Here is a 15,735-nt window from a genome sequence, read left to right as displayed (position 1 = left end):
CTGATGGTGTTTGAGAGCCTAATTTTATTTCCTAAGGTTTTTGGAGTGGCCTGGGTCATTCAGCAATTCTGTAACTCCTGGGAGCTACCCTTCAAATGACCTAGGCAATTCAATGGATTTCTGATTTTTGCAACCAAGAACTTATGGCTAATCATGTTGATAGAGTGCACTTGCTGTAGTAAATGATAGCTTAAATAAACATCTTGTTCTTAAATTCTCAACTTGAGAAATCTTTCCCATTAAAGAAACGTTGTTCTTAGGACTTGCACCAGTTTAACTGCATTGGAAAAAAGGCAGAATATAAATTCTCTCCTTTCACAGCTGATAAAACTAATGCCTGAGAGAAAACTTGACCTGTTCATAGTGACTAAGCTAGTTGTAGTAACATCAGGGCTAGGACCCAGCTCTCTTAATTAATGAACTGTCTAAAGCTATCCTGAGTTTAAAGAAAGTTCAGTATAACAGACTACAATATAAAAGAGCTCACAATATTTTGTTGTAATTTTAATTGGTATTAGTCCATTCTTCTCTCCCTTTCACAGCTCAGTTCATTCATAAATTACTTGTTGGGCAAGTATGTGCCAACAGGCCCTATATAAGCTGCTGGTAACAGTCCAAGTGCATAAAAGTGCCACTTCTGCTCTCAAGAAGTTTACTATCTAGTGCGAAGGTAAATTTCTAAAAGACATTGCAACCATTAAAGCTACTTTAGGGACTATGATGGAAGCACCTGAGAGACATACCCAACCCGACCCAGCTCAGGTTGGGACGTGGGGCATTGGCCAGGGAAGGCTCCCCAAAGGGGATGATGTCAGGACCTTGTCATCACCAGTCAGGCCCATTGTTTCCAACTTTATTATTAACATTGTCTCTCGCTACTGTCCTATTAAAAGCATACATAAACTTTGTTTGGGGCTAGCATCAGAAAAATGGAGAAAGGCAAAAATATCTAGCGCTGCTTAGGTAAGGGTGGAAGACCACAAGTATAACACAAAGTCAGTTAATAGATGTCTCTCTGCATCCATCCCTTCACCATCCATAGCCACTTCTAGATGTGCTGCACTACTCCTCAGCAGTAATTGCCAACTTGTGCAGAGAGGAACACTAGTTATATGAGATAGCGTTCTGTGAGATAAGAGTTCTGTGATCAGATGAGTTAATGGAATACTGTATACTTGTTCTCTACTTGGAGATGGGAGAGGAAAGTGGAGCTGCTTAATTCTCTCTGACCCTCCCATCCCAACCCGAATCTGCCTTTCCTCGATTCATGTTGTTGTTGCGGATCCTTACCCTCTGCTCCCAGTTCTGCTGTGTTTCTTTGGTTCCTCACATGTCCCCCCCACCCCAGATGCTAAAACCCTTTTCCATCTAATGCAAGAAGTTGAATCACATGCTACATTGCATAAGCTTCTAGGACTCGAGCAATCCAGTGGTAAAGAATCATCTTGAGGGGCGCCTAAATGGCTCAATTAACCGTCCGACTTCGACTCAGGTCATGATCTCAGGGTTCATAGGTTCCAGCCCGGCTTTGTGCTGACAGCTCAGAGCCTGGAGCCTGCCTCAGATCCTCTGTCTCTCTCTCTCTCTGCCCCTCCACCACTCATGCTCTGTCTCTATCTCTCTCTAAAAAACAAATAAACATTATTTTTTTAATAAAGAAACATTTTGGAATTTTTTTAATTTAGCTTTTCATAAAATTATTTTGCCATAAGATGCCTTTTTTTTTTTTTCCTACCTTGTTATGAAACTTCGGAACCCACTTTGACATACCTTGCTCTAACAAAGAAGTATATTATGTTTGTGCCTGCAAACTTTCTCATAGACAACTTAGTATTTAATAAAGTGTTTTCTTTCTTTTCAGGGCTTATTATATTCTGGCCCTATTGCTGAGTTCTTTCACGTAGCTCATTTTGTTTTAATAACGTCTTAAACAAACTTGTGAAGCTGACTTTTTTTCTCACAATTATAGGTAAAGAAACTGAGGCACCAGTCATGCATGATTGCATGCTTGGTGACTTTTGGCGATTTCCCTGAGGTTACATAGTTAGCAATTGGCAGGGCTAGGATAGTTCTGAGTCCTTTTACTGTACCTTTCCTTTTAAATAAACCAATTTGTAAGCAATAAAAATTCAAGATACCCAACGATTATGAAACTGGAAGATGTACCCAAATTTCACCTAAATGTTCAAAGCAGAATAAAATGAAATCCTTGTGAATCAATTAGATGTCAGTAGCTAATTACTTCCAAATGAGATATATCCACTCTGTAGGCCTACAGATAGAGATGGAGTAAGGATAATCCAAGCAAGGCACATTGAAAGAATGGCCTGTGGTTTAGTTCAGTTGGAGTTCAGCTAAGTGAGGGGAGCCAGCAGAGATGAGCCAAGAGAATTAAGGGGGAGCCCTGTTGGTTGGCTCAATGTAGTGGTTTGGACTAATTCTGATTAGGCAAGGTGAGACAGCAATGTTTTTCGAGCTGGGAATTAGAGTGAGGTATCATGGTCACTACACTTTAGTTAGAGTAGTCAGGGGATAGTTTGAAAGGAGTATGGAAAACAGTGGCCATGGGAAGAAAACAGAGGGATGTGACCATAGACGAGACTACATAGGGCCTGGCTTAGGGCAAAATGTCACAACAATTGTGAGATGGAGCTCTTCGTTATCGTTATGTCTGAGCAGAGGCAAGAGAGGCCAGGGCTAATAAAATAATCACATAATGACTGGCACAATAGTTTATTAAAGTGAAGATTGTAGAGACTTTGATGAATAGTGCCTGGTCCATGGAAAGAGATCAATGATTATTTGCTGAATAATAAGTTATTTCATTTAGTTACATGATACATCAATATTACATGGTAGGAACTATGAAATGAAGCATCTCTTCTTTGCTACTACAAGCTTGTAGAATGAAGAAAAGGGTAGTGTTATTCCACAGAAAAAATAAAATTAAAAAAAAAAATTATATAGCCCATGCTAAGCACTGCCTTAAGGAGGTTGCCCAGTCCAAGAATGACTTGTTATCCGAGTGTGGAATTTAGGAGTTAGACCTCAGAGACACGGAAGTGTAGACTTTGGTTCTACCGTTGAAGCCAGGGTTCTGGTAGTTGGCTAGTACCATGACATTCCAAACATAAAGGGAGTGCTAAAAGATGCATTTGTTTATTTTGTCAGTACATCATCTTTTACGCATACTTTTTGTCGCTTGTGTTTTCCCCCACGCTGACGTTATTCTAACAATGGTGGTAGAAAGCATTTCATTTATGCTATCAGGAAAAGCAAAGGTTTCAAACTCTCTGCTAGAGTTAGTTGAGGGCTGGACAAAAGGGCCATATATTAAGAAAATATAAACTACAGACCTGAGAAGTAGTTGTGAAGCTCAAATAGACCATTCATTCAGTTTCATAAAAATTCTTGAGAAAAGATGATAATAAAATATTCATATATAATATATAGTGATAAATATATATGATGTTACCCAATTTCTACTTTTGCCCTTAATATAATTATTTCTAATTCTCCTAATTCTGTCAGGAGGGTGCTATTATCTTTATATTCTAGGTGATGCCCAATAAAGGTGAATATTTTGCCTAAGTTTATCATCTAGTTATTAAATAGTGGAAGTCACCTGAAATAGCTTTTGAAATATCAGGGCATAAATAATTATTTTTAAAAGAGCAAAAGAAGTATCTAATGCAGGTCTGCTCAGCTGCAAAGCCTTTAGTAGTTCAGCTTGATTTTTATAAAATGTTTCAGTCAGTCTTCCTTCCATTTCACCCAAAAATAATGGTGTCAGATCATAACTGAAAAACAAGATAAGGAAAGGCAGTTTGACTTGTGAAATAAATTCTGTTGTGAATAAGTTTTCCTTTTCACTCCCTGCAGAGATAACCCCCATCTAAAATTATTTTCGGGTTGAAACCTGGACTTGTTACTCTGGTGGGCCCTTGTTAACAAGCTCATTCATTTGTTCATGCATTCATTCATCCGTTCATTCATTTACTCAACGCGTTCCAGGTGCCTACTGTCGGCAGGCACTGTGCTAGACACTGGGATGCAGCCACGAAGCCCCCAGGAGCTCCCAGTGCAGTGGAGGACACAGACTAAAAAGCCATTATGTATTGACCAGTGGCAGGTGCTAGAATAGAGGGATGTTTGTCCAGCCTCTGGGAGTCAGAGGCAACTTCTCAGAAGAGGGTTGTATTTATCTGAGGACCGATACGTAATGTGTAGGTGCTTCATCCGTGTGTATCATTTAATTCTTACATTCTAACAAGAACCCTATGACATGTGGTTATCATTAGCCTCATTTTACAGTTTAAGCAGGAAGGCTCAGGGTTTGGACTGTCCCACAGTCAGGGACAGTAGCAAGTTTTAAAGCTTGATTCCAAAGCTCATTCTCTTTCTATTACATCCTGCTGCTTCCTGGGACAACAATGTTCCAGTCTTAATCCTCAGACTTAGCACACAGAGGTTCCAGAGTGTAAGCATTTAATTATGATAGAAATGAATTATTAAACAGATGATTTCTACTCATAGTTAACACTCAAAAAATATGACTTTGAATTGAGTAAGTCCAGCAAATACTGTGGACACACAGTTTATTCTGTAAGTGTATTACTCCTCAGTCTTCTAACCTGTAAAATAGATTAGTAATATATCCACCTCTCAGCATGTACTAAGGGTGAAATGTGGTTATTCATGAAGCATATATAGCATAGTACCCGAGTAAATGTTCAATAGTAAGTGTTCAGTAAATACTAGCAAGTATTACTATTAAAAAAATATATTTATTTATTTTGAGAGAGAGAGAGAGAGGGAGAAAGCATGCATGTATGAGGGAGGGAGGGACAGAGAAAGAGAGGAAGAGAAAGAATTCTAAGCAGGCTCCACGCTGTCAGTGTAGAGCCTGATGCAGGGCTCAATCTCACGAACCGTGAGGTCATGACCTGAACCAAAATCAAGAGTCAGATGTTTAACCGACTGAGCCACACAGCAAGTATTACTGTTATTATTTTGGGTCTGGTGGGCCATTTATCTTCTCAAACTGATGTATGAGCAAGTATTTTTACTGAAGGCTGCTGTCTTCATTAATAAGGTTTATAAAATCTGGCTTAATGGTAGTTTTTATGCTTATATTTATTCTTTATTGTCTTTTCAAAACTGATTATTGGGTAGGCAAACACTGTTTCAGTATACTACTCATAGTGAGGGACATTAAAAAAAACACTGTATTGAAAGCCAAATGTTAATAGAGACAAAATCTATGAATGTTTTGATTCTTTATAGCCATTTGTGGTAAGTCATACATTACATATTGAAGTTGGCAGTGTATCTCAGGAATGGCAAACTCTAAAAAAGATCTTGGGAACTTTGTGTCCCTAGTTAGCCTGGTGTGGGAAAAGAGACAGGGATGGTGAACTCACATTCCTCCAGGAGCCATGAAGTTAAGGGTATGAGAGAGGTAGGTGGCAAACTGGAGAGTGAATATGTGCCATTTAAAGACATTTAAAATAAAAAATAAGTAAATAAATGACTGTGGGCCAAACATACCACATTGCAATTGCTCATTCATAATTTTTGAAATTTAGAAAGAAAGCCCTGGCCACCAAGGTAGGAGACTTGAGTCTTCATTCTTTCCATGGACATTTATAGAGAGGAGTATGGCTCAGTAAGTTAACAGCAAGGGCTCTGGGCTTCAGTCTGGCTTTGCCATCTAACGGCGCAGAACTTTCAGGGGTCAGAGGAGAAGGATCTGAGCATGGGCTGGGGAACTAGGTGCTGAAAGTTTGACTTGCTGGCTGCGTGACCCTGGGAAAAATTTTAACTTCTCTATCCTTCCATTTCTTCACCTGAGTTTTTGTGAGGATTAGCTTAGTTCGTAAAGGTAAAGTAGATAAATGGTACCTCGCAGACAGTAAGTTTCAACAGGTTTCAACTAACTTTGGCAGTTTTGTTTAGAGGCGTCTTATGCACCAAACACTGTGCTGGGAGCCAGGAACACAAACATAATAAGATAAAATCCACTTTTAAGAACACAGGCGATAAGTGGTTATGAGTCACTGGTAAGTGCCAGGTGTGTACAAAGTGCCAAGCAGCCCTGACGATACATTTCATAATGCTGAGAGAAGGCTACTTAGCAGAGATATTTACAGAAACAAAGAAGTGTGCAAGCAGCAAGAGCTAAGAGGCAGCCTGTGTGATGCCAGGCAAGTCACTTTCCTTCTCTGTTGCGTTAATTTCTGCATGTGTCAAAGAGATCAATTTGAATTAGTGGTATCTGATTTCCCTGGTAAGTGGCAAGTTTGGAGATGTTTCACGGCTGAGGTGGGGTTTCTGAGGCTGCTAGATTGATGGCAAGGGCATCAGAGAAGAGAGCTTTAAAGTATGAGGCCCGAGGGCTACAGAAGACAGAGGAGAAATGGGGTATAACATGAACTTGGACAACTAACATGGAGGACAGGGGCTGAGGCAGGGCTACAGTAGAGTGGAGAGATCTTGTCAGAGGGACACAGTCTTTGGAGCTGATTTTATCTGTAGACTTTCCTCTTCTTCACCAGTATCTACATGCTGACAATGTGACTCTGTCCTATGTTGAAATCAATGACAATATAGCTCCATCTGTCCTTCCCAGTGCCTGTTAGGTAGATGCAAAGTAACTTTCAGACAACAGGGCATCATCAGGACCTGGTTTTTCTGAAGCACACTCTTCAGTGTAAAACCATGGGGTTTGGATGCAGGCAGACCTTTCCTTGGGCACTGTTGGCCATAGACCTTGAGAAGTCAACAGGGAGAAGAAAAAGAAAATACAGAAGCTCCAAGGATTGGAGCTGGAAACCAGATTCTGCCCCTTCCTGTCCCTGAGACCTGGTGTATGCCATTTAGCCTCCCTGTACCTCACCTTTCTCATTGGTAAAATGAGGTCAGAGCCTCCCACCTTGGCTTTCTTGTGGAAATTAAGTGAAATGCCAACTTCTGAGAACAGTGTTGGAGATAGAGGGCTCAGTTTAGAGGAGCCCCAGTAGAAGCTCAAGATTGAGAGGAAGCAGTTACCGGAAGGATGGGGGGTGATATTACAGATGAGGGAGGAAAGAAGTACAAAGCAGACAAAAACACAGGTGTCCATTGTGCCTGCCCCATATTAGATATGAACTAAGGCAAATGAAAACCAGCAAACTGCTTAGCACTTATGTGCTCAATAAACAAGTACTGAATCTTAGAGAAAGAAAGGATTTGAAAAGCCCTGTTCTGCGCAAGACTTCTTACAGTGGTAGTGTTACCCTGCGGGCCATCTGCTCTAATTAAAATTTCACGGGGCTGAGGAATTTAGTGCCCTAACCTCAGGGCCTCTGGTACACTTGGTGTTTTGTTTGAGGTTGATGTATTTGGAAAGATTAGAGGAGGAAGAATTCTTTGCCAGTTTTTAACTAGGCAGAAGTGAAGGTTTTCTGCTAGAATATTTTTGCTCTCTGGCACTGGGGGGTCAGAGATTAAATAATTTGCCACCAGACAGATGTTCTGAAGAGCTAATTAAAAAACTGACAAGTACCCAAGACCTCATATAGTTAGATTTATATTCCATCCTCTACAGGAAGATCACAATCACTACAGCTTAAAATCGCTACATTAAATGATACTTCCAGAAAGTTCATTTTGAAATTAAAAAAAATGGCATTAAAGACATTCTTAATTATAGAAGTATGTCTCAAATCTGGGTGCATATTTTAAAGAAATGGAGAACCTTTTTAAAAATACTTACGCTGGACCCCATCCCAGACCAATCATATCAACGTCTGGGAGGAGGGTCTCAGTAACAGATTTTTTTGAACTCTTTAAATGGTTTGAATATGCAGCCAGGATTGAGAACTACTGATCTAGAAATAAAACTATTTTAATCTCTGTATTAATCCTGGGAGACACTACAATGTAATATATGTGAACAGAATAGGAATTGGAGTGAGGTCAGTTTTAGCCAATAAGATAGGTTGATCACAATCACATACTCCTCTGGGTAAATTACTTAACCGTGTTAAAGGTCAAAGTTTTGTTACCTTTAAAATATGGCTATTAGCTTTTTAATAGGTTTTTTTGAGGATTGGATGTGAACATTATGTCATAAGTGAAGGACCTGCTATACGCCCAGCATGGAGTAGACACTCAGTAGTCACCCCGGTGGTCACTACCATTTATTTATTTTTTTTGTTTTTGTTTTTTTGGTTTTTTTTTTTTTGTTTTGTTTTTAGCATTTATTTATTTTTGAGAGAGAGAGAGAGAGAGAGTGAGAGAGAGAGAGAGAGAGCATGAGTGGGGGTGGGGCAGCGGGTAGAGACACACACACACACACACACACACACACACACACACAGAATCGGAAACAGGCTCCAGGCTCTGAGCTATCAGCACAGAGCCAGATGCAGGGCTTGAACTTACAAACCGTGAGATCATGACCTGAGCCGAAGTTGGACTCTTAACTGACTGAGCCACCCAGGTGCCCCATCACTACCATTTATTTTTACTAAAATGCTTTGCTGGGAACTTTAAGCCTTTTTCTTAGGTATGCTTATTAATATGAATGAAAAGATTTTGAGTAGAGGCACAAAGATGAGCATACATAAACCTAACACAGTCTGCACAATAGAGCATCTTGTCACACTGCAATTTGTAAATACATCATAGTCAGATTCAGCCTGAGTGTACATATCATCAAAGTCATAGAGCGTATAAATTTCCTCCTAGAGATGTTACTACTCTCTAGAATGAATGCCAATAAACATTCCCAGCTAGCATTTTGCACTTAAGCCAGCCGCTGTGTTTCTTTACAATCACCTGGAAAATGTGGACTTCGCTGTGACGACTTGGGTGCCAAGTAGCTCAATCAATTATATTGCAATATAATTGCCCAAAGGGTCTGAACCTGTAGTTCTATCAGGTGCATTTTGATTATCCACGCTAGCCATGGACAGAAGGAGAGAGGGAAGTTTGCTGTTTTGCCATTCCTTATCTGAGCCTAGGCCCTTGGCTGTGACCTCAGTGGTATATAGACAGACAGTAGGACCAGCAATACAAACGAACCTTGCTGGAGGCCCTGAATACATGTTCCTACCTTTTTTTTTTTTTCTTTTTTAAGAGAGGGGTTTATTTTATTTTATTTTATTTTATTTTTTAAATGTATTTATTTGTTTTGTAGAGAGAAAGCAAGCAAGCATGGAGGAGAGGCAGAGATAGAGGGAGAGAGAGACTCCCATGTAGGCTCCAAACTGTCAGCTCACAGCCTGACATAGGGCTTGATCCCACAAACTGCGAGATCATGACCTGAGCCAAAATCAAGAGTCAGACGCTTAACTGACTGAGCCACCCAGGCACCTCAGCTCCCACCTTTTTTATGCTGGAAACATGTGTCCTGGCCATAGTGTTCCTTTATTTGTTTGTGGGACTATTTTGGCGGAGCTGAGATAAGGGTCTGGCGCTAAGCCTGTGCTTTCAGCATTTTATCCCTTACTTTTTATTGTAAGCATATGGTAAATATTATGGTACGTATTAGTGTTTACTCTTCTCCTTGGACTTGTACCTGTCCCCACCACTTACTAGTGTGTGTCTTGAGGTCAGCCACTTACCCCTTCTCAATCTGTTTCCTCAGCTGCAAAATGAAGGAATCAAATACACATATTATTGTGTTCTGCCGATGATAAAATGAGAATATAGTGATAACATTTGTTGAATGTGTATTTGAGTAGTTGAGTATTTCACGTGTTCTCACTATTAATATATATTAACTTATAACCACCTGTAAAGTAGATCCCTTAATTCCCTTTTTTACAGATAAGGACACTGAGGTATGGAGTGGTTAAAGTAATTTTTTCAAGGTCACACAGCCAGAAAGTGGAGGAGCTGAGATGAGTTTGGCTTCATGCCTGTGCTCAAAACACTGCATACCAGGCCTTTTCATAGAGGGCATGTGGTGAATAATAGTGTTCGCTCCTCTTCTGAGCTTCCTCTGACAATTTCTGATCTGAAATGGGTATGGCATGGCAACAGCACCATGGTTCGCCTGATAGCCATTTACTAAATACTTATTGATAGATTAATTGATAAAACAGTGCTCAGGTTGTGTGCAGTTTTGCCTAGTAATGGATTTGTATCATATTGTGTTTATTGACACTTGACCTGCAGAAAACCCTCAGTGACTCTACGTGGCCCCTTAGCATTCAAGGCTGTTCAGTGATCTGGAGTGATCTGCCCTTTCCAACCTCATTACACCTCTGCTATTTATACAAACCTTGCTGGGGTTTAAGCTCAGTTAAGGATGGGACTTATTTGGTCATCTTTTTCTTTGTATGTCTACTCCATGGGGGAACCTGAATAATATTGACGGAATGAATGACTGAATGTGTCTCAGCCATCATGAGCTGCCACATTGTTCCTATGTGCAAAAAAGCAGGTGCTAGCACTTCTTGGCTCTGATGGATCTTTGTCCAGCCCCATCCTCCATGATCCCATGTCCTAGTCCTGACCCCAGCTAGCCTTTACCAGGTGTTAAACTTTCCAACAGTTTTACCAGCATCATCCTATCTTTTGTGAAAATGATCCTGCCAGGCTGCCACTAATTGGGCTTAGGTTTTTGTTGTGTTTCTTATAATGATGATGAGTTTTCATAGATTTGTCCACACTTGCATTTCACTCACCTCATTACTGGATTTTGCCAATTTGCACACTAATGAAAGTAAACCCTATTTAAAGGGCATGCTAATATATGAGTGGAAGTTTAAAAAATACTACTGACTAGTCTAACTTTACATTGTAGGTGAAGGGTGGCCTTTTTAATGCTTAAGATGTGTTTTTCCTGTTACATAAACATGTTTTTCTTCTAATGTATGAAAGAGAAAGGAGCTAAGATTTATTTAGCACCTATGAGGCCTAACACTGCAGTAATAACTTCTGTTTGTTATTGCACTTGATCTTCAAAACAATCCTGGAAAGGAATATAGCATGATAAGAACCAGGCTTTGATGTCAGAAAGACCTAGGTGTGGCCCCCAACCCACCCACTGCATGATCTTGGGGAAGTCTCTTAATGATCTTGGCAGGTCAGGTCTAGTGACCCAGAAGAGGTCCTACAGGATGAGCCAAGAGGATCTCTGGCTGAGCTTAGGATGGAAATCAAATGCAAGCCAGCGGGAGGTGAAAGCAGAACTTGATGATGTAGAGAGAGCAGATACAGATGGAGGGTCCAGGAGACTCAGAAAGGAAAGGAGCATGAGTCTTGTCTTTGTTTCAGGTCTGGGGGTTTTGATTAAGGATAGGTGGTCCAGTAGTGTATGTACTGTCTCAAGAATCCAGGAACTGGTTAGACAAAGACAAAGACCCAGGTGTCATTCATGGGAACCAAGGGTCCTCGGTAAAAAGATGTCTAGTGCTGGTGGTCTGGAATATGCATATAGTTTAACACACCTAGTAAAAGCCAGTTGGTAAAAGCCAGGATGTCTCATCTGGTCCTTCCTTAGATGTTATCTCTTCTAGAGAAATCATTAACTCCTTGTCCCTTACAAGGAGGGCATGAGCTATATGCATTCTGAGGTGTGTGTAAAGCAGAGTAGGGGGTGCAGATGTTGGCAGAAATAGAAGCAGGAAAGGGAGAAGAAAGCAGATTTTTATGGAGTCCTTCAGTTTCCCTGTCTCAGGAATCTACCTAAACTTAAGTTTTCTTATCTATAAATAGATATAATGACATCCATTTGGTATTTGAGGTGATATTTTATTGCTTTCTTCCCTACACACAAACAATCGCCAAATGGGAACAAAAGTGTTGGTTTATTAATGGCTAGATAAGCAACCAAAGTTGCTTGGTTAAAACCAACCAAATGTAGGGCTTCTGCAGAGAGATGTACTGGCCCATGAGGCCAGGGCTCAGAAGGCTGAGTGAGGCTACTCATTTCCACTTTGCTGGAACTGGAGACAGTAGAGGACCTGGACCTTCTAATTGGTCACATAAATAAGTGGCTGGGCTCAAGAGCAAACATGGAGCTGAATCTCTCCCAAAGAGCCAGGCTCTTTCTAGGTCAGATTGCTGCCCGAGAGCAGATAGTTCAGTTGTGACCCCTGGGCATAATAACTGGCAGAGGAAGAGGGGCAGAAGGCATGCCAAGCCTGGGTAAAGACGTGAAGGCACAGTAACCCACCCAGCAGGGAACAGGGCAGAGGAAGCTGTTCTCTGTGGAACGGCTTTCAGGGAATGGGCACATATAGGAGCAAAAAGTAGCAAGGGCATCCTCAGGCCCAGCCTAACAATAACAGCAAAATCAGTGAGAACACAAACCAAACCCTTACTTCATAGGGCTTTAAATGGGATTGAGTAAATTATGTGTATAAAGTGCCCGGCATGAACACACTGGGCAAGCACCAATGACCACTATAACCTTTAAAGAGAAGCGGTTGTTCGTCAGGTAAGTAGTGTCATCAAGACCATTGCATAGATGGAATGGAATGCATAGAGGAATGGAAGGCTCAGAGACATGAATTCTGGTATGGTATAAAAACCAGTAACAACAACAAGAACATCACAAACAAGCAAAACATAATTTTACCTTGTTTTAGATTTGGGAACCCTTGGAAGCATTTTTTTTTTTTTTTTTTTTTTTTTTTTTTTTGTTAAGGGTCTGGACATGAAAGAAAATAATCAGAGAAAATATCCTGGAACTCCAAAAGTTACTTTAAGCTTTCATAGGAGGTGAGCTCGGAAGTGGACTTGAAGGATGGGGAACATGCTAATGAATATTTGCATCCAATGTCATTAGCCACAGGTGCCATTTGGAAACCATCACCACTTCTTACGTTTTCCACGTAGTATGACTTCATGCAGTGATCTCAAAATGTATCAACAACTGACATACATAAAAAGCTCAGAGATCAGAAGTTATACTTCAGATTGGACAAGGTCTTGCAGTGAAACAAGTTGACAAGAAAGTCCTTATCTCTTTATATTGACTATGATGAAACATGTCAGAGAAGTTTAACAAATTTGACTTTACTGGATATCAAGGTTTTTTGTTTAGGATGCCAGTAGTAAATATTCTGTATTTCTCTGCTTTCTATTAGCAGGGGGAAAAAAAGCTATTTAGTCTAGATTAACCTAATTAAGAGCATATTTGAGATTTAAATGTTTGCTCCACATTTTCTCCAAATTAAAGCTTATTTTATTCTTGAACACAGATTCAAATTTCTGATGTCATATTTTTCTTTGAAGAGTTATATCCATCTGGATTGTCTAGGTAATATCACAGTAATAACCTTAAATGTAGTGACGTCAAACAATAGGGTCATAATTCTCACTTGGTGCTACATGCATCATCACGGGCCACTTGGCTCCTCTTGATTCCCATTCATAGACCTAGGACAAGAGAATTTCCATCTTTGTGCTTCCATGATTTCAGAAGCAGGGAAAAATAAACATGGCAAATTAAGCATTGCCTTTTATTGCTTCTATACAAAAGGGAGACACATCACTTCTCACATGTCATTGTCCAATGAAAGTCACATATCCGTGATTAACTTCAAAGAGGTCAGAGCAGTCCACTTCTCCCATTTGACCAAAAGGCAGACTGCCAGAAAATACTTATAAAATCACTAATGACCGCTGTAAGAGGTGTCTTATTATTCCTATTTCATATCAAGGTCACGAAAGTAGTATGTGGAAGAGGGCAATTCTGAACCTAAGTTAGACTGAAGACTTATGTATCTTATATAATATTATGCTGTACTGTAAGAGTATGTAAAAATGAGAAAGTTGCCCTCTACCTTCATTTCAACCTACTAAAAGTAAGTGAGACTACCAAACACTATTTCTCTGAAGTAACAAAATAAATATATCTGCTTTTGTGAAGGAATGAAAAGTAAAGCTTCTCAAAGGAATGTGAGGGAGGGGAGGAGAAAGAAGATGCATGGATAGGGCATCCAAGAGATACTTAAATGAGTTGCCAAAAATATTGCTCTTTTGTCATATATAGGTCTCTGCTCCAGCATTATTTTAAAATATTGATAAGAAAAACTTTTTTGGGGGGAGGTGCCTGGGTGGCTTAGTCCATTAAACATCTGACTTTGGCCCAGGTCATGATCTCACAGTTTGTGGGTTCGAGCCCCGCGTCGGGCTCTGTGCTGTCGGTTCAGAGACTGGAGCCTGCTTCAGATTCTGTGTCTCCTTGTCTCTATGCCCCTCCCCCGCTCATGCTCTGTCTGTCTCTCAAAAAATGAATAAATGTTAAAAAAAGAAAAAAAAAAGAAAAACTTTTTTTTTTAATTTTTTTTTTTAACGTTTATTTATTTTTGAGACAGAGAGAGACAGAGCATGAACGGGGGAGGGTCAAAGAGAGGGAGACACAGAATCCGAAACAGGCTCCAGGCTCTGAGCTGTCAGCACAGAGCCCGACACGGGGCTCGAACTCACGGACCATGAGATCATGACCTGAGCCAAAGTCGGCCGCTTAACTGACTGAGCCACCCAGACGCCCCAAGAAAAACTTTTTATTTATTTATTTTTACCCCCTCTGTAGGAGAATATAAACATTGATGAAGCCTCCAGATGCCTGGTGAAACATATACTTGCAAACGAGTGTGACCTGATGGAGTCCATTGAGCCGGACGTCGTGAAGCCCCATCTCACATCACCCAAGATTGTCAGCTGCTCCAGCTGTGCCAAATCCTAGTAGGCTTCTTTGCTGGCATATGCTGGCAAGCCAAAGATCTATGCCTGTATATTTCCTATAAGAGAGAAAAATAGCAAATGTTCTTTTCATGTTTTTCCCAGCATCAGCACAGTGTTTACCAGCTTGTTAAATATTTAGTCTGTTACAAAATTCTGTCTTGTAGCCGACCACAGTTCTGGAGGGCCACAGTTCTGGAGGGCCAGCGTCTGCCCTGTTATTTTCTTCTTGGATTCGGCCACGGCCTCTAGTCTTAAAGAGAAAGGGGAGAAGAGCAGACTAGCTGTCAAGTTCAGCCCTGGCTTTCACTTTGCCCCTGGTGCCTTTGTCCAGATTTCAATACACTTTCTGCTGGGCTGACAGGCCTATTAAGTAGAAATGTTTTTTTCTCCAGAGATGACCTCCATTTCCAACAGCCCTGAGTTGTCTCTGATTTAGCCCTTCAGAGTCGAGTACACAGGCTTCCTGTGCTTTTCTTGCTTTTATTGTCCCTTGCCATGCCCTGAATGTTGGTTTAAGTGAAAACTGTACGAAAAGACTTGCCTCCATATGTGCCTTTCTGTTCACTTTCTCTGACTTAAGCCGTGGGGCTCTTCTGTTCATGTAATATATATTATATATATTTTCACAAGTGGAAAATAAAACATTACAAGATGCTGTTTCCCTATTTCTGAAAATGCTTTAAGTGTCTTAGTATTGTGATTTTTTTTTTTTTGACTGTGTAGCCATGGTTCTCAAGACCCATTTCTAAAATTTTTTTTCAAAACGCAATGAGAAAAATACACTTAAAGGAACTTCTGGGCACTATTATACTTAGATGAGTCTATCTATTGATCATTTCAGCATTTAGGCCAAGCAGTGTATCTACATTTTATTGGTTAAGCAGAGGAATATATTTTCATATGTTCTAATCAAGAATGTGGTCTAATAGCAGACCAATCAACATGCAAAGAAACAACTAAAATATGCATGATAATATTTTGCTTTACCCAATGGCTATGGTGCTGATATGCTGAAGATAGGTACTGCTTTTTTTTTTTTTTTCC

At 40.3% G+C, this 15,735-nt stretch overlaps 1 protein-coding gene across 1 annotated transcript in view; it reads left to right on the top strand.

Annotated features, from left to right (window-relative positions):
- Nucleotides 1-15,356, top strand: part of RAB38 (RAB38, member RAS oncogene family) — a 57,736-nt gene extending 42,380 nt beyond the window's left edge. The window contains exon 3 of the mRNA XM_040489580.1: nt 14,540-15,356. Within this exon, the coding sequence (XP_040345514.1) occupies nt 14,540-14,692 (153 nt within the window). The 3' untranslated portion in view covers nt 14,693-15,356. The remainder of the gene's footprint in view (nt 1-14,539) is intronic.
- The last annotated feature ends 379 nt before the right edge of the window (nt 15,357-15,735 follow it).

Source organism: Herpailurus yagouaroundi, unplaced genomic scaffold (genome assembly GCF_014898765.1).
Source record: "Herpailurus yagouaroundi ecotype Mexico unplaced genomic scaffold, PumYag 180, whole genome shotgun sequence".
Taxonomy (NCBI): Eukaryota; Metazoa; Chordata; class Mammalia; order Carnivora; family Felidae; genus Herpailurus; species Herpailurus yagouaroundi.
This window is presented reverse-complemented; position numbering and strand designations above follow the sequence as displayed.